Source organism: Oryzias latipes, chromosome 21 (genome assembly GCF_002234675.1).
Source record: "Oryzias latipes chromosome 21, ASM223467v1".
NCBI classification, from domain to species: domain Eukaryota; kingdom Metazoa; phylum Chordata; class Actinopteri; order Beloniformes; family Adrianichthyidae; genus Oryzias; species Oryzias latipes.
Genome location: NC_019879.2, coordinates 30,337,316 through 30,361,456, shown reverse-complemented (window position 1 = coordinate 30,361,456; position 24,141 = coordinate 30,337,316). Strand labels below are relative to the sequence as shown.

Here is a 24,141-nt window from a genome sequence, read left to right as displayed (position 1 = left end):
TCAGTCCTGAAACCAGCTGGTCCTGAAGCAGAGCTGGAGCCAAGACTCGCTGACCACTCCGTTTCCCACTGAGCTTCTTCAGCCAAAGTGAACATGCCAGGAGGCGCAGTGCCTCCCCTCAAACCCCCCCTCCCCCCGTGCATAATCATAACGTGATCATGCGGGCGGCGTGTATCGATTATTCTCAGGACGCTTCCACTGAAGCAGCCAAACTGTATCCTCCGGCGAAGCTCTTGCCAGGAGACACGCGATGACACTGATTAGATTGCGCTGATATTCAAACACACCATGGATTTCTCTGGCTGCACTCTGGGCGAGTGCTGCTGGGTAATTCATCCAGTTGTCACGCCGTCCCAGAAGTCCCTCAATGTCATGCTAATTAATTATTTATCATTACCTAAACGCACTAATTAATTGTCAGTTTAAAGGCACGCTTTCGTGTACGACACAGCCCATCGGTCTCTGGGGATCACTTTCATCGTCATCACACCCGTCATTGCTTGAAGTTGCTATTATCTGCCTGTTTGTCTCAGGGTAAACCCAGTGAAGGTCAAACCAGGAGGGAAAGGAGTGGAGCGATTTTCTGAGCGAACCCCGCTGACATTTCTCCCTTCCAGTGGACTTTTAAGATCCGTTTAGAAAGATGCCATTAGCCCTTTGTCAAAGGGAATGTCAAGGACATGCATAAACGCGGTGCCATCTCTCATTACTGGTCGTATTTATTCTAAGTAGTTGCCCTTATCACAGTGTTTATAATCAAATGGGCGAAACGGGTTTAAAAAATGAAGCAAAACACAGATCTGTCATTTTGCCTCTGCCGGCTCCTGGGGGGCCAGTTTAATGGATGAGCTGCTTGTCTGTTCCTGATGCATGTTGCTGTGCGTGCGTTACATCCAGTTGTAGGATCAGACAATCGCCTTCATGGGGGGTGGGGGTGGGGGGGGTGTAATCAGACGAGTCGGGAGTCGACTTCTGCAGCACACGCGTGTCTGAGGCGCAGGTAATTGGCACACTTTGAAGGGGGCTGTGGCATTTTACAGATGTTCACCTGCGTCGTTTCAAATATGCCAAGACACCTATTAGGCGGGTCTGATGTGGCTCTCAAAGTGAGAGAAACCGTTAGGAGGAATTTAAACGTCTCTCGCGTCTGTTTTTGGGAGCACAGTAAATGTCAAACCCTGAAAGCGAATCTAAAAATATAAAACGATCCGACAGATTCTATTTAATTTGTTTAAAAATACTTGAAACAATCAATTTTTGTAATTTCCTGTTTCTGGTATCAGCATCAACCCCCTGTTTGAATAACTTTTGTTATGTTTAACCATAAATTTAAGCACCAGACCTGAAATGTTGGGTTGTTGTTTAAAGGATGACAAAATAAATGGTAGATTCTTCAGATTTTCTTTCAGTATAAGCAGAGAGTCAGCATCTATATTTATAGAACTGTACTCGTCGTGTTTAGAGGAGAGAGAAGGCTGAGTTGCATCCAAAGAACACCACATCTACTGTAAAGCATGGGGGTGGAAGCATCATGTTTTGGGGCTGTTTTTCAGCAAAGGGACCAGGATGACTGATCCATGTAAAGGAAAGAATGAATGGAGCCATGTATGGTCAGGTTTGGAGTGAAAACCTCCTTACATCAGCATTGAAGATGAAACGGCGCTGGGTCTTTCAGCATGACAACCATCCCAAACACAGGTTGCCCTGGTAACAAAGGAGTGGCTTCATAAGAAGCCTTTCAAGGTCCTGGAGTGGCCTAGCCAGTCTCTAGGTCTCAACCCAATGGAAAATCTTTGGAGGGAGTTAAAAGTCTATGTTGCCTAGTGACAGCCCCAAAACATCCCTGCTCTAGAGGAGTTCTGCTTGGAGGAATGGGCCAAAACATCACTGCTCTAGAGGAGATCTGCATGGAGGAATGGACCAAAATACCAGCAACAGTTTGTGAAAACCTTGTGAAGACTCACAGAAAACGTTTGACTGCTGGCATTGCCAACAAAGGGTATTTAACAAAGTACTGGGTTGAACTTTTGTTATTGACCAAATACTTATTTTCCACCATAATTTACAAATAAATTCTGTAAAAGTCAGACAATGTAATCTTCAGGATTTTATTTTGTCATTTTGTGCCTCATGGTTGAGGGTTACCAATGACAAAAATAACAGGCCTCTCATCTTTTTAAGTGGGAGAACTTGGACAATTGGTGGCTGACTAAATATTTTTTTGTCCCACTGTGGAAAGTAAACGAAGTCTAATATTTCCAGAGTATTTATTTATTCAAATTGTTGTCAATCAGTAGCACATGAAAAAGGTGCAGTTTGAAAAATATTGTCACAAGCGTTGTGCTCCGCCCCTTTCTGATCATCCACCTGCAGCCAAACAGATCTATGAACGTCTTAGTTGGAATCTGGATCAGAACTGGACGGCTGGATAGCTCCCATTATGGTCACCATTTTTGTTGCATTGCTAATATTAGGTTGGGGGTGGGGTGGGGGGGCTGCAAGCTGACAGGAGAGTGTAAACAGAGAGCTCTCGGTAACGGGGAGGAGAGGGGTTGCTCCTCAAAAACAGTCTCGCCCACAATTCCGAGTTGAATATTGAATGAACCCCCGCCGCTCTGCAGAAACTATGTCCTAGAAACGACACAAGTTTTTCGATTTTGGCTAAAAATGCCACAAACATCATTAAAAGACCACTGGGAACATATCAACAACAGAGATCAAAGATGATTAGAGTGAGATTTTAAAAAACAAAAAATCTCAGAAAGATATATCATTTTGATTTTTCCTTCTATCAGTTAACCGTTTTTAAAATATTGCAAAAGTGAAAGTTAAAAAACGTGTTTTTTTTTGTTGAGCAGTGAAGTTTACCAACCTCTGCACATTCTGGCATATCTGTGTCTAAAGTGCTGACTCTAACATCCCTTTTAATATTAATTCCATAAGTATTTGGCAATTGAACTACTTTATGTTATACACCAAAACTAGAAAACAATAACCTTGTGCCATGTTTATGGTCACTTAGCTCTGTTTTTTATAACTTTACACATCAATAGACAGAGAAGAAACAATGATGCAGAAAACAAAGCATCACATTTAAAAACTTGCTGCATTCTTATCATGAGACATTTTATTTTGGTATATTTATTATTTATTCTTGTTTTCTACGACTGATGGGCTTTTTATTTAAATGTAATTTAATTAGAAAAAATATTTGTTTTGATTAAAGTGCACGTTTAAAAAGGAATTGGACTATGCAGGTTCGTCTCACGGAGGAAATGTGGAAATGTAAATCACACAAAAAAGAATCCTTTAGCTGGTTTCACGCAGATATATTTACAGTGAACGAAAACTTAACGACAATAAGTACAATGTGTAAATGATTGGTTTTTATCCAGTCCAGTGTTCAAACAAGTTCACCTTCTCTGGGTGTTACGGTAAGAGTCTTTGATGCACCTTTCTTAGTTTTTTGTTTTTCCATTTTCTAATCGTAAATTAATTTTTTGTTAAATTCTTGTGTAACCCTTGTGCTATCCTATGACCCCCCCCCCTTCCATTGAGGTGTTCTCCCTACCATGACAAAGGTGGATAAAGGTGGAAAGATTTCATGTAATCCATGGACACCAGTGAAGATCACAAATCATTGAAGAAAAAAGGTTCAGAGCACTGTCTAGTGGGTCTAGATGACCCAACTCCCAACGTTAAAGTGCCTAGGATAGAACAAGGGTTAAATGAATGAATGATGCTCTCACAAAAAAGCACATTTTAATTTCGTTGTGATGATAACCATAAAAAGCATCTGATCTACATGAATCCATAATAATTGTGTTTTTTTCATGTTTTTGTTGGCTACTTTCTTTTGGTCGTCATTTCACTGGAAAGACACCTTCTTAACACAGACAGGCTTTTGTTGCACACCGCCCGTCTTTGCGGGGAATCCTTTGGGTGGGAACAGGCACACCTTGACCCGCTCATTTGGTGCACTGCGTTGGGAAATGTTGAAGGTCTTTTGATGTAAGGGAGGTGCTGGTTAACAGCAGGTTAAACACGGTTTTAGAGGCTCTCCTAGTCACTTTATTCAGTTATTATTTACAGCTTCCTCCACTTGTAAAACAGCAAATGTGTTCTGTCGACTTGTAAAGGAAACTGCACGCTCATGTGTTTTTACACGGAAATAAAACTCATCGTCATAAAGGATGTGGCCCCGACGGCCAGTTTGAAAGGTTAGCATTATTACATGTTCACGATGCTGGACTTTGCTGTGCATCTCATAAATAAAAGCATTTTAGATGGCCTCAGTAAAATCCAGGACGGAGAGCCTTCAATGGCCAAGGGACTCCTCTCTTGGGGCAACGGTGTTAATCGGAGCAATAGGTCTCCTTCCTCCTGGATCAATGTCAGCACAAATTTCAGATTGCTTTCCTGATGCGCGCCAAGTTATCTGTGATTCAACTTTAATGGGATATTGAACGGAGCCGGCATTTAGGGAGCAGAGCCGTATTTCACGTTATTGACAATCAAACGCACACAACTTTTTCATTAGCATGCATTAGGAAAACAGCAAATTAATCTTGACGACACCGGCGGGGAGCATGACTGCAGTTACATAAAATCACGGTTTTCAGCATGAATGCCACTTCAGAGATTTGTAGTGCATAATTAAGAGTCCTCAGCGTGTGGGGCAAATAAGGTCACCGTGTCTCCTATTAGATGACTTGCAAATGATCACAGCTCAGGAGCACGGCGCGGTAAATTCCCGGCGCTTTTTGCCGCGCGAAAAGGCAGTAAAGCATCAGCGCAGCAAAATTAATATTTATATCCTGATTTGTGGGCCTCTGCCCCTTTAAACAAACTCATAAGACTGTAATGCATTTGCTCTGACCCTTCCACACTCACATCTCAGATGACAAAATGAGTGGTAGCAATTCAAACACGGCGTATTAAATCAGGTGACATTTCGCCGCACCTGAAGGTCAAGCGTTTTGTCAACAAGGACAGGCCCAGACTACCCGGCTGCCGACATCAGGGGACAGATTTAAAGTCCTCGTGTTGCACAAATGAGATGCAGTATCTGAAGGGGAGGGATATCCCAGGGAAGCTTGGCTTACCGGTTAATGAGGGGAAAGGGATGTGCGCCTCAAGTGTCTGCATGTGTATGCAAAGATGTAGAAGTCAAAAGCACAAACTGAAGTAAACAAGCCACTGCAGAAATGAATGAGGAGTTGTCTTCTTGCTGCTAAGCGGTTCATCAAAGTCCAGACCACCGTCTGATGGTTCAGGAGGAACAGCGTATGTGGATCCTAGACGGCTTCTCCAGAGTCGACTCCGCCTTCCCCCAAACTGCAGGGAACCTCCACAGAGACCACTGACCCAAGTCTTAGACCCATGTATGCTGGGTTGACCCGTACGGTGCTTTCTGGGTTGTCCCGGTCCATGTAGGGTCAGTGCAGGTGTGTTGCATTTCCCTTGTGGCTTGTACGGCCACTTCAAGGGACGTCATGAAAATGGGACATACCATTGTCGTGTCTGGCAAGTATTCATGAGGATACTGGAAGTTACACGTATTTATGTCGTACGCCGTCCTTACGCCACACTCTAGTCTTTGGTAAGGTGCGATTACTGGCTCCTTACTGACCGCACACAAATGCTGCACCTACGGGTCACCCACGTGACCTGTACAGGTCTGACCCTTTTTTACCTTCAGAAACCCCGTTTGCACCTGTAAGGGCAGTTGGGACTAAGGCTTTAAAGAGTGAGCCGAGAAAAACAGATGGATGCTGCAATCTGACAGTAACTACCCGTTTAGGGGCATCAAATAAGCATCTGGGGTTAAAACTGAAATGATATTGAATTAATTTCACAAAAATTAATGTTCAATTCATTTTGTTTTAATAATTGCATAACATTTGGGGGTCTGGAATTCTCTCTCTGGTCTTCAAACTATCTTAGATTTGTTTCTCCATCTTCTCATAAAGATTCATCTCACTTCCAAAACCATTTACAGCACATTTCAAACAAATTTAAATGTTGGATTGTGGTTCAAAACTATAGAAGATTGTCCTTAAGAGACCAGGGTTCATCCTCCGAATGGAATTTTGATATAATAAAAGATGTGAAATGTCTCTTTCCAAAAAAAATTCCCATGTAGATTACCAAGAATTTATCATTCAAAGCATTTTAGCATCTAAAAAACATTGCCACGGTCAAAAACATGGTGTCAAAGCCAGACCTGGAGATACTTATTCCTGCATCAGTCTCCAGTAGGTATACTGGAACGGCCTAATCACTGGCCTCCCCAAACCAGCTGTAAAACAGCTTCAGTACATCCAGAACGCTGCTGCTCGATTCCTGACCAGGAAGTGCCGTCACATCAGTTCTATGCTCAGGTCTCTGCACTGGCTTCCTGTACCTCAAAGAATAGATAGAGGAATCAGCATTTCAGTCTTATGCAGCTAAAAACTGGTACAGTGTGTGAACTGTGCTAAGGTTCAAATCTAGACTTCAACATTCCTGTTTAGCCGTGTAAATAACTGAAGGGTATTATATTATTTTCATTTTATTTTCTCTTTCCTTTCTTTTAAAGTAAATTCCATAATGATTATGTCTGTTTTTAATCGCTGCACTGTTATGTATTGTGATTTTAATGCATTTTCCTGTTTTGTGAAGCCCTTTGAATTACTTTGTGTATGAATCGTGCTATACAAATAAACTTGCCTTGCCTAAAAAGTGCTTAAAGTGCAACATTATAAAAAAAAAGTAAAAAACAAAACATGAAAACAGACCAGAGGTAGAAAATAAGCAGAGGAAATGCAGACTGGAAGGTTTTGCCGTTAGAGGTTTCAAGTCAGTGAGGAAAAACCAAAAGAGCATGTTGTGTGAAACTCTTCTTCAGCTCAGGAGTCTGGGATCAGAAAACCAAGCAACAGAGAGGCCAGACAGATGACGTGATGGGAATGGTACACTTCATTACCTGCAGAACTCACCCCTCCACCCCAGACCTGGTGATGTTCACAGCTCAGGGCAGATCGGCAGATAAACAATCATCTTAAATGAGATTTTAATTACAGCAGAGAGTTGCCGGAATCTCTGGGTTCATCTTTTACAAAAACTCCATTATTGTATCGTCACCTCAAATGTCTTGAATAAAGTGTTGTTGAACAGACTCCCCCATCAGTCGAGGCAGCTCCGGTCCTCGAGAAAAGGCTGTCGGACAAAATCCAAACACTGCTGCATGTGACTAACCAGCAGCTACGTCTAAACAGCCCCACGTCTTCACCTTTCGGCCCCTAAAGGACTTTTTTCACCTGAACATAGATTTAAACTGCTGCATCTGCTCACACATCAGTGGTCTGAGCAGAAAACCAATGCATGAAGACATTTTAGCACATGCTAGTATTTCATCTGCAGAAGCAAAAGGTGTAAAACAGCTCAGCGTCACGAGGATCTGGAAAATTGTTTCCTAAGCATTGTTGCCATTGTTAGAATGCATAAACATGTGGGGAGAAATGCATGTGATGTTGTTTCTGGGGAGTCGGCCCGCAAGGCTGCTCGGTGAATCATTACATTTACCTCCCAGGAGACAGCCAGGAGCCAAACACCGTCATCTGGGGGGGGGGGGTCTGTTCAGGTGCTCCCCAGCACAGACGTATACAGGTTTAGACAAAAAAAACAAAAAACACAACTCCCACCGTCACCACGCATTAGCGTTCAAACCTCGTTTGCATTAATAGTGGCTAACGGTAACGAGGGAAAACGTCACAGAAAGCAGGAAAACGGCAGAACAAAACCCCTGGTAGAACGGCGTTTGGCACAATGCTGTGTGTGCGACCATAAAGTTGAAAAAGCAGCAGGCCACAGCCAAGTGTGTGACATTAGACATAATTCAGAAAAAGGGCCAAATGTCCAGCCAAGCGGACAGATGAGGCCTCATGCTCAGACTGCACCAGGGGTAAATATTCACTCTGACATTTGTGCCGTATGCAATCTCCATCGGCCGAGTGTAGCCGACTGACATTTTCATCCAAGTCTCCCCGGCCGTGTTCCCGCATTCCTATTTAAAACTCAAAAGCTTTGAGTTTGTAGGCTCATTAAACCACCTAGCAGCAGATTTCTGAGATGCTCTGGACGGAAACATTAACACGTGGCCTGCAGACGACACGCTTTTGGCCATGTCAGTTTGAAATCCTGAGGTCCACCTGACTCACGTCCGTGCTTTCAAATTTAGAAACGCGTTTCACCTTCCCTCCGCTGCAAGAGCAGCAGACCTGCACCCCACTGGGGATTACAAACTTTGAATCATTTTGACACAGGAGGCGAGTTTCTCCTCATTTGGAGCTGCGTTTACCACAGAAACATACACCAAAGCTGCTTTCAGCCTTGTTTTCAGAGACTGCTCTCTGAAGCTTCTCCGTGGCACAAGAAAGGAGGCACCACCGGCTTCTAACTATTCTTTTCCTCTCGCTTTAGCATTGCTTATTTATTTCTGTTTTTATTTTTCATTACTACCCTTTGAGTTTGACATGAAATATTTCTGCAGACGAGTCCTGTTTCTGTGAAATTATCCTTGTTGCACAACTTTTCAAAACACTTTCTTTTTCTCCTCTGTACGTTTGCAGAAAGATTCAGAGTTTACTGGATGGAAACAAATTATGTTTGAAAAGAGATGATGCTATCACAACAACAGTGGTTTTGACTCTAAAGTTCCTGCTTGATTCTGTCCACCTGCATCTGCGGCGCCTCGTAACCAGACCATTGAGGGGAATGAAGAGGCACAGGCCCGCCATGAGGCCGCCTAAAAGCAGGCTCGGTTAATTTTTCAGGGGAGCATACATTAATGCATTCCCGGACTGGATGAAAAAAACTCACATTAGCAGCTGAGAAAAGGCGAGGATTCACAGCGAAGTCGGTCAAAGTCATCCGCGCACATGTCATCAGAAACAACAGATTAATTCTGAGTATTTGTCCCTTTTCATCCAAGAAAAGGTAAAGGTTTATATTAGTTTGAGTCTGATTGACAGACTGGAAATGTTCCCCAGTGCTGCTTCTCCAAACATCAGAATCCTCACATATTGCTTGATAATTTCCTTGGCCTTCAGGGTAAAGAAAGACGGTGTCTATTGATTGATTTGGGTTGAATATACGCTAAAACAAATAGATATCTTGTTCTGAAAATCAAATTCCTCACCAGCTCTGGCAGCTTTGGCAAAATGCAGCTGAGCCCAAAACACAGGCGCAGGATAATTAGTCACAGCAGGCTTGAAGTGGGAAGGGCAGGAAGCAATCGGACTGAAGGATGTATTGATCCTCTCGAGGAGGGAGGGGCACAGGAGCCATGATCAATCTTGCGAGCCAACTCTCTCAATCTACGAAGGGGCCGGCTCGTACAGAACCGTACAGAGCCGTGCTGGTGTGCAGCCACATTAGCTGTGTGTGTTACAGGTCAAGCAGAGACGAATGTTTGTGTGAATAAAAGACTCCCAGAGGTCACGGGGAGGGGGGGGACTTTATGGAGGAGTTTAACGGCGTCCCACCAGCCCAGCTGCAGATTCTCCTCATCATGCTGAGCCTCAGTGGAAGGTGAGCAGTTTGCATGTCGAGATCCCTCCAAGGACGTTCACAGCTGGCTTTCCTCTAAGCAGGTAAGAGATGAATCTGGGACCAGCCAGATGATGGAGGGTGAGTATCAGGAAGCATCAGCATTTGATTGGAGGGGGGGGGCGCCCCCTCACCTTCAGGGTCGGGCGGATCAGACATCAGGCAACCAGCTGAGCTGCAGGGATTCCCTCGACAGGAGAGTTGACAAGCTGCCGCAGACAACGGAGTCGGTCCGGAGACCCGGTCACTTTCACGCTCTGCGCCGTCCACCGGGGGGGGGGGGGGGCATGCATGGGTGTGCTGCTAAGTGGTGTACAGAGCCCACGAGGGAAATGTGTGTCACTCTTACACTCATTTGCACATGGGCTCAGCAGATTTTCTCGCACACACACATAATCATCTAAGTGAGAATGAAAGGCTGCGCCTGAGGACACGCCGTCAGATGCTGGGATGTGTTTCTTGTCGGGACACGAAGAGCCACACGGGTGTCACATGGATCTCAGAAAGTCCACGTGAGCCGCAGTCCAGCTCTGCAGCTTTCACAAGAAAAGCTGAAAATAACACTCTCTGCTTTATGTGCCGTCGATGGAGACACCACCAGACACGTCCGCCTGAGTGGCTGCTGCTCCCGGCTCCAACCATCAGGCCTCATTACCAACACGCCGACAACCATCATCGTAAAGAATTGTAGGAAATTCACAATGTCAAATACTGAAACACCGACCACCACACGATGACGTCACGATTTTTTAGTTGTCAAAAATGTTAGTTTCAAAACTCCACATATACCAATTATAAAATATTCGGTAAAAATTACAGTACTGGTCGTTTCTTATAGGTATTTGTTTTCCTTAAGCATATTATATGTTATTCCAAAAGTGAGAAAACATCAAGAACTGGCCAAGTAGCAACTTTAATGTCCAAGCTTAAGACCACAAAACCTTCATTTCTAAAATCACCTACCCAAGCCGCTGTGGTGTTGCTAAGATGCACAGCTCCTCTGGTCACATGACTGATGGAGGAGTTCAATGCTGTGGGCTGGGGGGGGGGGGGGGGGTCTGCTCAAAACACTGGGGTAACTCATCTCATAACCAAAAATATCAAGTTCTGACGCATGAAATTGAATTTTCTTGTTTATTAATTAGTAATTGATACTTTAATAGCTGATTATAATTGATATCAGAATTGGTGATGTACAAGAATCAATACTTTGATACTTTTTACAATATTTTGACCTTCAATACTCGTATTACTAATATCATATCCAGACAGAAAAATCATGGTTCTTCCATCAGTGAAGCTTTGGCGTCATTTAAATAAGGTACGTTGGGTTGTTACGTCACTCTTCACTTTAAACCAATACCTCAATAGCCCGATTTTCTTCTCAGCCAATCATATTTCTCCTGTAAATCTATGAAAGGTCATCTCTCTGACGGTTTGCCGGCCCTCCTCCCCCCTGTTCTCCACCTGGACCCATGCTTTGGAATGGTCAGGTCTCCGACCCCCATCAGCGTCTGGGTTCTGCGGTTTATTCATCTACTGTCCAAGTTCATCCCAAACAGCCCCGAGCCGAACCGCCAAAGATTATGGACATGAGATGAACAGTTTTCTGAGCCACAAATAAATCTTTACTTCCATCCCAAAAATCTCTACTTATTGAAACTTTTTTTATGGCTTCCTGTGTCCCGTGTTTCGATACTGGCATCATTTCATCGAAGCACACATGGCTTCAAAAAAGTAAACTTCTTCGGCTTCAGCTGTTTCTCCTTGAAGCCATGACGACACACTTTCTCTAATAACTTGCACAGACGTCCTCTGGTCAACTTGAGACGAGAAGACAGACAAATAAACACGACGCGGTCATGTGACCTGAGTATGTTCGCAAAACAAACAACTTAGCAACTTGAAAAAAAAAATCCCCAAGTGTATCATCGTACACACAAACATCCTCATGGTTGCAATGGATGTATCCACATCACGGCGGCGGCCATTTTGACACCAAAGGTCGATTCAGCCTCTTTCCACTGCACTTCAGGCGAGAAGCCATAATGCAGTTTGGAGGTTATTAACACGGTGGGGAAGCAGGTAGATCTAGAGCTGCAGCCTTTCAACATTTCAGCTTTCGTTTATTTCCTGACACCAACACGGGGGTCTCTTGTTTGTGCCATATGTAATGTAAACCCCCCCCCCCCCCCCCCCCCCCTGAATCACAGGGGTTAGAGGTAAACATGCTCTGTGGCTGACGCCAATAAACATTCAATTATCTATAAAACACACAGCAGAGGTTTCAGTGAAATGACAGACTGAAGGAGAAAAGCTCACCCAAGTTTTCCCAGATCACTTATCCCCCCCCCCCCCCAGAGCTGTTTAGTTTTCACCATAGATATATACAAGAGTGGTCTGTGTGTGTGTGTGGGGGGGGGGGGGGGGGGGTCTGTCCTTGCTGAAAGGAAAATCTGATAATGCAGCAGCAAACACAGCAGAGAGTAAGAGCAAACCAATTCGTCTGTTTAAAGAAAAGCCAGAGGGCTCGCCGCTCATCTGTTGGACTGGAAGAAAGAAATATTAATCTGTTTGTTCACGGCTTGTTGAATCAGCTTTATCTTGTGTGATTAATCCAAGTCAATAAGGTAAGATTTAATTATGAAGAAGAGCTTATTACCAACTTCAAATAGATCTATATTCAATTTCCCCACGTCCTCTCAAACTATGATTTGTCATGTGTGTGGTCACACAAAAAAAAAATGTTTTTGGAAAAATATTGAGGCTAAATGTGGGGATTAATTTAAACATTTGCAGGATTTAGGATTTTACTCAGATTTTGTATATATTTTTTTCATCCTTCATGCTGTTACCAAAACCAAACATCTGCTGCTTCCAGCTATAGATCAATGGAAAAGAAAACACATTACAAGAAGCCGATGGAGAACGGATGCCCCCGGAGAGCAGGAATAATGACCGATGCGTCCCGCGCTCCCCTGCGCGTTTGCAAATGCGCGCGTGTGATTAATAGAACATCACCTGCACTAATGACTTCCTCTGAGCCGATGGAAGCCCAACTATGTTCATCTCAGCTTCATTTGCAATCCATTCTACATGTTGCTCCCCTCAAAAACCGCCCGTTCTTCCTTTGTATGCGCGCCTTGCCGCGCTCCCCAACACCACTCAGACGGAGTGATTTGTCATGTGTGGAGGCAGCAAGCAGCCTGTAACAAATCTAACTGACAGCCCCAGAAAATGCAGATCACACAGCTGACAGGGAGGAAACAGCAGCTTAGGGAACTTTCCGCAGGATCTTAATCTGCCATGAAGTGTCCAAAGACAGAGCTGCAGGAGGACTGACGCGGGACAGACATCTCCTGGATGTCTGAACTCCCCGGGCCGCTAATGAATGCACTCCGGGAGGAAAAAGTGTCAGAAATGTCGCAGGATATTGCTGTCTGATGCGCTGGGAGCACATTTCGAGTCGTGTTCTCGCCCCCCGACAGAATTTTATCAAACTTTTCCGCCTCCCCAAAGGTGTCATTTTCATTTCCCTGATAAAACTGATTTTTGGTTTCCTGAGGGCCAGATCCACTGTGGAGTCATTTCTGCATGTAGATAGAAAATTTCAACATGAAAGGGGGAAATAAAAAATAAAAAAGCCAACACTTCATCAAATGAAGCATAAAAAATTGTGCGTAATTTGGTGCGTCAAATCTTTGGAAGGTGAGAAAATCGATGTTCAACATCCCTGATTAGGACCTGACATCTACACTTTATCATCACTAAAGCAATTGTACATTATTTTTCCTGCAGAGGAGGGGGGGGGGTGTTCATCTCCTGCAAGGACAGAGCCTTCAATAAACAGCGGCGCACGGAAGAAGAGATGCGCAAACTCTCCTCGTTTCACCTGATCCCTTCCCTCCCCCTCACATAAACACAAACACCCCCCTCCGACCCTCCCCTGGAAATTGTTTCATTCCCTTTTAGTCAATCTAGCTAATGCAAAAATCGTGTCTGTCAGTCTGTAAATATTTAATCTTAACAGCAGCAGGATTGAAATACAACATTGAAGAAGCATTTCTGCCCCCCCCCCCCCCCCCCCCCCCCCCGAAAGGTACAAGAGCTCAGAGAGCTCAGAGGCCGGCGCTCTGCACTGTCAGCCGGGAGGGAGAGGGAGACATGAGGAAGGCTGGGGGGTATTTTTGATGACACTTTGGTTGCCGTGCACTCTCAGCTGCTGCGTCAAAGGCGCAGTTCGCCTCGCAGTTGCGCGCACGCGCCACAGGCCATTTGTTTGCTTGTTTTGGGAGCAAACTTTGTTCTCTGACAAAACAGATTGGGGAGCAGACAGAGGTGAGGAAAAACACTGTTGCTGCTCAGAACTTGCAGGAGAAACAGGAGGTTGAGCCACACGCGCGCACGCAGAGCTGCGCGCTCCTCTCCACGGAGGAGCAGCAACAGCTTTTTTCCTCAAAAGTCCTTTGACTTCACGCTGGAGTTTTGAGCCCCTTCAGAAATCCATCAAAACTTCCCCTAAAGCAGCCGAATGAGCATCCCCTGAAAACTTTTGGAACTCACCACAGAAAAGTCCTCCGCCGAGCAGTTCTGTCCGCTGAAATTGCAGCTCATGAGCATCTCCTCCAGCTGATGCCCCGTCCTGTTAAAGATGTCCTGCATGTCAGGAGCGGGGTACATCAGGTCCGTGGGCTTGTGTCCGTCCCTGTTCTTGGGAGGCAGACCTGTCAGGTTGGCGAGGTGGTAGATGTCAGCATCGGTGAGCGCGGAGAAGCGAAAGCGGTTGATGTTGCAGATGGTCACGGCGGGAAAAACCATCTCAGGGGTGGCTTCCTCGTTCAGAGCCGTCACATGAGGGTGCTCCAGGTAGGAGATGGCACATTTGGCCGCGTGGTACAGAAACAAGGCGAGGGAAGTCAAAAAGGCGAGAGCCCAGAGAGTCTGCCGGATGCCGAGGCGACCAGAGACGAAGATGTGGTTAATCCCATGGAGGGAGCAGGAGTTTGCAAACCCCGCCAAGTCCTTGGCCGGAGGTGCGCAGCTCTCCTCGATCAGGCTCTCCTTGTCTCCATCCTGTTTGCTTTTCTGCTTCTCATCCTCCTCTGCAAATTTGATTTTGCAAACAAATTCGATAGGCATGGGGGCAGCCAGGTCTGCGTTTGGGGGTTCCTCTCTGACGGCAGCTTCCAGCCTCGGACTCCTTCCCTCCTGCTCGCTTGGCTTCGGTCCTCCGAGCGGGAAAAACAACTCTGGGAAGAAGAAGAGAGAGAGGAGAGAGTTTGCTGCTGCACCGCTGCTGCCTGCGCGGAGACTGATGCTGCGCCTGCTGCTGCTGCTGCGTCTGCGCCCGCCGCTGCTGCGCCTGCGCCTGCAGGGATCAGCCCGTCTTTTTTAGCGGCAGCACATCTGTCTGAAAACGACAACAGAGGAGCTCTGCAGCGCCGCGGATGCTGTGTTTGGAGATGCGCTAAAATAAGACGAGACTTCTTCATATTTCATGAGGAGGAACGTTTGGGATTATTTCCTCTTCACTGACGCAAGTCACAACTTCTCCGGTCATCCCAGCGCCTCCCACAGACCCCCCCCCCCCCCCCCATCCAATTGTTCTCACTTTTTGACCTGCGTGCAGATGGAGCCAGAGGTTACTCTGCCAAACATCAGCGGCCTGATGTGATCTGCGGGAGGTCACCGCATGTTAATGCGGCCCCGAACAAGCTCCCGCGAGAGAACATCTAATTGAAATAATAATGAGGCGCGGGGGAGAAGGGGGGGGGGGGATCGAGCAACACGCTGGCGATCAATCTTGTCTCTGCAACAACAACTACAAAAAATGAAGAATAAAAAGATAAGAGCATCGATCTGTCACCTTTTGCATGGTGGATGGGAAAATGAAAATGCAATCCCCTCTTTGCATTTTCGTTTTAATTATGAAACAGAATAAGCGGTTTTAAAGTAGAAAAAAAGGAAAAAGCATTTTGAAGGATTTATGTTTCATGTTATTTTTGAGTCATTTGAAGTTACATTGTGAAAATGAAAAAGCATTTCTGTTAATCCATTTTAATGATCAAATTAGACATTTCTATTTTAATTTTGCTACACATTTACCTGAGAACTTTAAAAAAAATGAAATGTCAAATACCATTTTCTTTATCATAATTAAGTGACAGAATGAGCGGTGTTGAAGAAGAAAAAGAAAAAACGGCGGATTCCTTTTGTGTCACAGAAATGCTTCCATTCACACCCGCAAAGGGCCCGGACCTCTGAAGGAAAGTGGCCCCTAAAAATCATTATTACCCCCCCCCAAAGAAAATTGAGAAGCTCTCAATCAGTGGTCCCAACCTTTATAACGCCACGGACTGGTGTGACGTCACGAAAAGTCATCACGGACCGGTCTTTAAGATGCGGCGGATGATTATCAGCAACGCGATGATGGAGCAGGAACGGAGACGTGTCAAGAGGAACTCTGAGCTTTTATTTTTTCACGCAAGACATTGTACATCGCACAGGTGTCATCATCCTCTCCCTTTCCTCACTCATGGTGCAAAAAAGAAGTACTGTCTATGAAATGCAGCTCTCTTTTTTTGGGAGTTTAAGGCTCCTCTTCTGTCTCCTGGCAAAGAAACTTTCCAAAAACGTTTGTTTTTTACTCATTTTGGTAAATCCTGGGTTTTACTTTAGCGGTAACCTATCACGTGGCAGAGAAGAGCGCCTTGGCCTGCGTCAAGAGTAACAGACGGATGGAACAGAGAATCGGGCAATTTTTCAAAATAAAACATCTCTCAGATTTCAAAATAAATAAAACGGAAGTCATGCAAGTTATTTATTCTGTGTGGCACGGTACCAAATGACCCACAGACCGGTACCGGTCCGTGGCCCAGGGGTTGGGGACCGCTGGTTTAGATGACTCATCTATTGCTTATCGATCCACGCGTGATTTCCCAGCCTCTTCTCCACGGCAGAATTGCGTTGATGGAGGCAGAGAGGTCGGAGATTGTCAGAAGTGAAGCCTGCTTGTTTTAGCGGCGCCTCTGGCAGCAACTGTGGCCTGTTAACCAAAGTGTTTTATGTAGTCATTCCCAGAGGATACTGAGGCTTATGTTACAGGGGGCGGGGTACTCAGAGTCCATTCAGTGTCTAAATACCCCATGTGAATAAAGAAAACACACATCTGCAGGAGGAAAAGCGTTCAAGGGCTGGGTGGCTTCATATTAGTTTGTCAAAGCCAATTACTGTCTGAACGTAGAAACCCATTTTATGTTTGATGCTGTGAAACTGCAGGAAAAAATGGATTAAGTTCCCCCGACCTTCACCTTATTTTTGACACTATGATAAGTGTCTCATTTCAGACGACCCCCCCCCCCCCCCCCCCCCCCGGGGTTTTCTCCCCCTTCATATTCACAAACCAGGTGAGGATGGAAATGTTTTCGGAAATAAGAGAAAAAGCTTCTGAACTACTCGAAAATAAGGAACGACCAGGAGGACGGGACAGAAAATGTCCATCAGACAAAAGCATTCTCTTCCTGGTTCTTTCAGATTACCATCTTTTTAATTTAGAATTTGTAAATCATTCAACAAAAAACAAGATGGTTGTTATTACAATGTCTAAATTCCTAACTTCTTCTTTTGTTGATGAAAACGTGCCTCTTCTGAGATGTTGTTTTTATCAGGTTGTTCATGTAAAACTAAACTTTTTCCAAACAACATGTGGACCAAACTGTCCAACTGGAGGTCACCTGATGAGCTCTCAATAGTTGTTTTTTTTAAACTTGTGCGACATGTCTGTGACCGTAGAAGGTTTTAGCTCAGAGTTCCTGCAGACATGAAGCTGCATCTGTTCCATGAAGGAAAAACTGTCAAGTTTTTACATTTTACCTAAACAGAGTGAACATCTCCAGCTGTATATTTATGGGACTGAATGCTGGGAACAAAAATGAAGCAGCTGGTTTCAACAGATAGTTTGCTGTATTTAACTGATAGGAAAACTCCCCCGCAGTCTTTTCAGTTACATAGGCATCAATTCTGATTCAAAATAAACAAAAACAGACTGTGGATTTTCAAATGTACTTATAAAAACATGCAGACCAACAATAGACATTATAGGAAGGAAAACTGGTTGATTTTAATACTGCATTAAAGATCAAATCAAATGATGAAGAATCTTGAAATTATTAATTAAATAAATGACTTATAACTAAAGTAGGAGAGAGGAGGCTGAGACCAAAAAATGCAAAAAGAAAAAAAAGGTTGATGGCAGCAACACTAAATAAATAAATAAAAAGAGTCAAGAAGCTGTAGGAAAAGACATTTTTACCATAAATAAAACACCTGGTAGAACAACTCCAGTCTAATTAGGCTAATTGGGAAAAGGTCAGAGCAACATCAGGGATGAAAAAAAAAGAGAAAAAAAAGAGTTGTGGAGAAATACAGCAGGGGTGAATTATGTGTATAAACACTTTTTACAATTAAGAAAATGTTATTTTAGAGTAATTTTCCTGAGTGCACATTTGCAAACACTTCAGAATCTCATCTTGGGTATAATCAGCCGTTCCCGTCACCATGGAGATCATGATGGACATCCCACCATCAGGAGGAAGAGCGGAGAGAGAGAGAGAGAGAGAGGAGGACTTCAGGGAGGTTCAGCACTCAGCAGAAGCTGAACTTTGAGGGTTTTCAGAAAAAGAAAGCAATCTCCTGGTGTCCTTTAACGGCGCTCCATGTGAGGAGACGACATCGTCTTCAACACCACAAAGGACACTGGAGTGCTCCACGTCTGAACGCTGAGGCGCCGGTGGATGCACACGTGGCTAAGAGCAAAACCATGAAGATCTGTGCAGCAGCGGCATGTTTTCCACGTGCAAACACAGGATGTATAGCTGACTTTAAGAACCAAATCATCCAAACTTCCTGTCTGTTTCCACCAGATGAAACAAAGTAGTGAAAAGAGAAGCATTTCTTTGACTCATCACCCTAAATACCACACGACCAATAAAGCCTCTCTGGTTTCCCTGAGGGGCGCAGCCTTCATTAAAGCCATAAAGAAGTCGTTAAAATCAAATCTATTCATCTCACTGGGTCTAAATCTATTTTGGAGCGCATTTTTACACCAAATCTTTTTGTCTGCAGCAACAAACTACAACAAGTTATGGCAACGAAGAGACGAGAATACGAAGGCTCTGTCTTTACATGGTAATTCTCTAAAAGTTTCAGACATAAATATGTTTTTCTAAAATAAATAGTACAGTTTTTACAGAAAATTGAGATCATTTTATAACTAAACACTTCAACTATTTCTGGGGTGGGGGGCCAAGGTTAAAGAAAATGTACAAAAGTCTGGTTTTTAGACGTTCACAGTGTTTTGCCAGGTTTTAGGTTCTCTTTGATCCAAACTGCTCTCAAAATTGGCTCAGTCAAGAATTTTCTGTCTAGGATCTAAAACAAAGATGGGCAAACTACGAAAATACAAACCATTTGTTTAGAACAAGCAAAAACAGACTTATTGTCCAGCATTCAGTATGAAGTCATAATCTAGCCACAGGGGTTGCAAGCCAGTTGCCTCTGTGCCGGTCCCAAGCCCGGATAAATAGAGAGGGTTGCGTCAGGAAGGGCATCCGGCGTAAAAATTGCCAAAATAACCATGCGAATCATCCACAACACTTTAGACATACCGGATCGGTCGAGGCCCGGGTTAACAACGACCGCCACCGATGCTGTTAACCTACAGGGTGTCGGTGGAAATTTGACTACTGTTGGTCGAAGAAAGAGGGGAGGCAGAAGGGCCCGTGGCCAGAGAGAGAAGGGAAAAGGCAGGAACATAGGTTTGAGAATAGGGACTCTTAACGTTGGCACAATGACAGGGAAAGGCAGAGAGCTGGCAGACATGATGGAGAGAAGGAAGGTAGATGTACTGTGTGTGCAGGAGACAAGGTGGAAGGGCAGCAAGGCACGTAGTATTGGAGGAGGATACAAACTGTTCTATCATGGTGTTGATAGGAAGAGAAACGGGGTAGGAGTGATTCTGAAGGGGGAGTTTGTAAACAGTGTTCTAGAGGTGAAAAGAGTCTCAGACAGGATGATGAGCTTAAAGTTAGAAATCGAAGGGGTGATGGTGAATGTAGTCAGTGGGTATGCGCCACAGGTTGGCTGTGAGCTAGAAGTGAAGGAGAGATTCTGGAGTGAGTTGGATGAGGTCATCGAGAGTATCCCCAGAGGAGAGAGAGTTGTTATTGGAGCAGACTTTAATGGGCATGTTGGTGAGGGCAACAGAGGTGATGAGGAGGTGATGGGCAGGTTTGGTGTGAAGGAAAGGAATCTGGAGGGACAGATGGTGGTGGACTTTGCAAAGAGGATGGAAATGGCTGTAGTCAACACTTACTTCCAGAAGAGAGAGGAACATAGAGTGACATACAGAAGTGGAGGTAGGAGTACCCAGGTGGACTACATCCTATGTAGACGAGGTCATTTGAGAGAGGTTATTGACTGCAAAGTGGTGGTAGGAGAGAGTGTAGCCAGACAGCACCGCATGGTGGTGTGTAAGATGACTCTGGAGGTCAGGAAGAAGAAGAGAGGGAAAACAGAAAAGAAGACCAAGTGGTGGAAGCTACAGAATGAAGAAACTTGTGAGGAATTTAGGCAGAAGTTGAGACAGGTCCTGGGTGGTCAGGATGAGCTTCCAGATGACTGGGAAACTACAGCAGAAACTATCAGGGAAACAGGTAGGAAGGTGCTAGGTGTGTCATCCGGAAAGAGGAAAGACGGTAAAGAGACTTGGTGGTGGAATGAGGAAGTACAGGAATGCGTCCAGAGGAAGAGGTTGGCTAAAAGGAAGTGGGATGTAGAAAGGACTGAGGAAGGTAGACATGAGTACAAGGAAGCGCAGCGTAGAGTGAAGAGAGAGGTGGCAAAGGCCAAACAGAAGGCTTACGATGAGCTATATGACAGGTTAGACACAAAGGAAGGAGAGAAGGACTTGTACAGGCTAGCCAGACAGAGAGACAGAGATGGGAAGGACGTGCAACAGATAAGGGTGATTAAGGACAGAGATGGAAAGGTGCTAACAACCCAAGAGAGTGTACAGAAAAGATGGAAGGAGTATTTTGAGGAGCTGATGAACGAGGAAAATGACAGGGAAAGAAGGGAGGAAGATGTGGTTGTTGTGGAGCAGGAAGTAGCAGAGATTGGAAAGGATGAGGTTAGGAAGGCTCTGAAAAGGATGAAGAGCGGAAAGGCCGTTGGTCCTGATGACGTTCCTGTGGAGGTATGGAAGTGCTTAGGAGAGGCAGCAGTGGAATTTCTAACAAGGTTGTTCAATAGGATTCTAGAGAGTGAGAAGATGCCTGAGGAATGGAGGAGAAGCGTTCTGGTTCCGATCTTTAAGAACAAGGGTGACACGCAGAACTGCAGCAACTATAGAGGAATAAAGTTGATGAGCCACACAATGAAGCTGTGGGAAAGAGTAGTGGAAGCCAGGCTTAGGAAGAAGGTGGAGATTTGTGAGCAGCAGTATGGTTTCATGCCCCGTAAGAGCACCACTGATGCCATTTTTGCTTTGAGAATGTTGATGGAAAAGTACAGAGAAGGTCAGAAGGAGCTGCATTGTGTGTTCGTAGATTTAGAGAAGGCGTATGACAGGGTGCCGAGGGAGGAGCTGTGGTACTGTATGAGGTCGTCTGGAGTGGCAGAGAAGTATGTCAGAGTAGTTCAGGACATGTATGAGAGAAGTATGACGGTGGTGAGATGTGCTGTAGGTCAGACAGAGGAGTTCAAGGTGGAGGTGGGACTACACCAAGGATCAGCTTTGAGTCCTTTTTTGTTTGCTATGCTGATGGACAGGCTGACAGATGAGGTAAGACAGGAATCTCCCTGGACAATGATGTTTGCGGATGACATTGTAATTTGCAGTGAGAGTAGAGAGCAGGTGGAGGAACAGCTAGAGAGGTGGAGGTTTGCTCTGGAAAGAAGAGGCATGAAGGTCAGTCGTAGTAAGACAGAATACATGTGTCTGAACGAGAGGGATCAAGGTAGAAGCGTTAGGTTACAGGGGGCTGAGGTGAAGAAGGTGCAGGAGTTTAAGTACTTGGGGTCAACAGTTCAGTGTGATGGGGAGTGTGGAAAAGAGGTGAAGAGGCGAGTGCAGGCAGGTTGGAGCGGTTGGAGGAAAGTGTCAGGAGTGTTGTGTGACAGAAGAGTGCCAGCAAGACTCAAAGGAAAGGTGTACAAGACAGTGGTGAGACCAGCTCTGCTCTATGGGTTAGAGACGGTAGCAGTGAGACAGAGACAAGAGGCTGAGATGGAGGTAGCGGAGATGAAGATGTTGAGGTTCTCCTTAGGAGTGACCAGGTTAGACAGGATAAGGAACGAGTACATCAGAGGGACGGCTCATGTTGCCTGTGTTAGCGACAAAGTCAGAGAAGCCAGACTGAGATGGTTTGGACATGTTCAGAGGAGGGACAGTGGATACATTGGTAGAAGGATGTTGGAGATGGAGCTGCCTGGCAGGAGGGCAAGAGGACGGCCAAAGAGGAGATATATGGATGTCTTAACAGAGGACATGAAGTTGGCTAATGTTAGGGCAGAAGATGTCCATGATAGAGTGAGGTGGAAAAGGATGATTCGCTGTGGCGACCCCTGATGGGAAAAGCCGAAAGAGAAAGAAGATTCAGTATGAAGTCATTCCAACAGCTTTATCATTTTCTCTGCTTCAGTTGGACTCTTCTTCCTAAATTGTGATGTCAGATTTGAAAATGGCATTTGCTTGATCAAATCTTTTTACTACTTTCTAGTGATTTTCTTCTTCAGGTTGTTTCTTCCAGCCTCTTTAATCTCTCTATCATCATTAACCTTTCCCTCACTGTCAGATCTGTGTTTTCAGGTCTGCTTTTCTTCTTGTTAAGGCTTTTTGGTTCATATTTGTATTGATTTGTGTGTGGGGTTTGTGGATTTCAGCTCCGTCCTTTCACCAGGTCTTGTTTTCTGTTTGCTCATAATTGCTCTCACCTGGGTTAGGTTGTCGCCGCTCCGTCTTGTTAATTTCCCCCTCGGTGAATTGGTTCCTCCTCCAGTTTCGGTTGTTTAACACTTTTGCTGTCGTTTCCTTGTCATGTTTTTCTGCCGTTGATTTGTGTCTCTGTGTGTTTTGAGTTTTAACTCTTTGGCTTTAGCAGCTGTTGTTGCTGCAGTTTCAGAATGCTGAATGAAAACTCTTTGGATTTTCAGATTTTCAGACTTTCTCGGCTGGATGGTGAGGATCTTTGGGGGAAGTTTTCTGTTTGAATCACTGCTCACCTGCTCCATGTGCTCAGCTGTTTCCTCAGCTGTTTCTGTTTGTGTTGATGACCTTCAGTGTGTCCGTGGTCTTCGGCTCGTCCTGCTTCTCTGTGGTTCATAGGTTTTACTTTGGCTTTGTTTTCGTGATCTCCTGCATTTTGGATCCAAAGTCACAACCTCTGACAGCTTGTTTGATTCTGCAGACCTTAAAATTAAAAAAACAACAACATTTTAAATCATTTCTGCAGCCATTGGTCGTGTGTCTGTCAGGAAAGCCAACAGAAAATTGCTTTGTGTCACAAGTTTGGTTTTCTCTGAGGCACCAACGTTGTTTTTCAGCAGCAGCATAAAGTTGGATTCTAGCATTATGACTCCAAAGGAATGGTTGTCAAGTAGAAGCAAACATGAATCATCCAAATAATGACAAGTCTAAAAAAAACAATCTGATTACGGAAAAGTGTGTATATATATTCTCATAGATGACAAACGGTTACCGTCTGATGGGATTTTTAACTTTCTTCCCGAATTTCTCAAATCAGCTTTGATTCTGATGATGCGTGTCTGCAGTAACTATTGACTGGTTGCTGTCAATCACAATTCAATAAGCGGTGTCCAAAACAGAATAACTTAAATAACAGAAGAAAGAGCTAAGGGGAAAAACTGGTTTCAGGAAAATAAGTTGTTTCTGAATTGGGAAAAAACAAAGTTTGTGATTTTTACTCATCGCCAAAACAGATGAAAATTTAACACTAAATAGTGATGAGGTTAAGATTTGTAAAGTGACAGAAATCAAATGTCTTGTGTTTACGTTGGATGAAAAGTTCAAATGGAAATCTCAGCTTAATTATTTAAAAAAGAAGATTAGTAAAAATATTGGAATTCTTTATAAAGTAAAAGATCTATTTAACAGTCAATCCTTATGTCTGTCATATTTTATTTTACCGGATTTTAGTGACTTCTGCCTCGATTTTTGGGGAAAAACATATTCTGTCTATATAAAGCTTTTGTTTCACTTCTGAATCAACAAAAAAGGCAGCAGAGAACACAAATAACCTGTTTGCTGAAGTTCTCAGATTTAGTTGACTTAAAGACTTTAATATTTATGTTAAAAACCAGATTAAAAACTCTCCCAAACATCTTCCAATTCATTTATTTTCTTGTGTTTCAGAAGACGATATAGGAGGAAATATAATTTCACCCACAAGCTTGAGACAGTCATAGTTTATGAAGTCAATCTCTGAAACTCACTGAACACTGCATTGGAAGAAACTACAAAGATAATTACAT

At 44.3% G+C, this 24,141-nt stretch overlaps 1 protein-coding gene across 1 annotated transcript in view; it reads right to left on the bottom strand.

Moving 5' to 3' along the window:
* The window catches only part of asic4 (acid sensing ion channel subunit family member 4), a 121,821-nt gene extending 98,946 nt beyond the window's left edge, over window positions 1-22,875 (bottom strand). The window contains exons 1-2 of the mRNA XM_023950706.1: window positions 22,585-22,875; window positions 14,155-14,840 (exon numbers count right to left, since the gene is read on the bottom strand). Coding sequence (XP_023806474.1) covers window positions 14,155-14,730 — 576 coding nt within the window. The 5' untranslated portion in view covers window positions 14,731-14,840; window positions 22,585-22,875. The remainder of the gene's footprint in view (window positions 1-14,154; window positions 14,841-22,584) is intronic.
* Window positions 22,876-24,141: the final 1,266 nt, after the last annotated feature.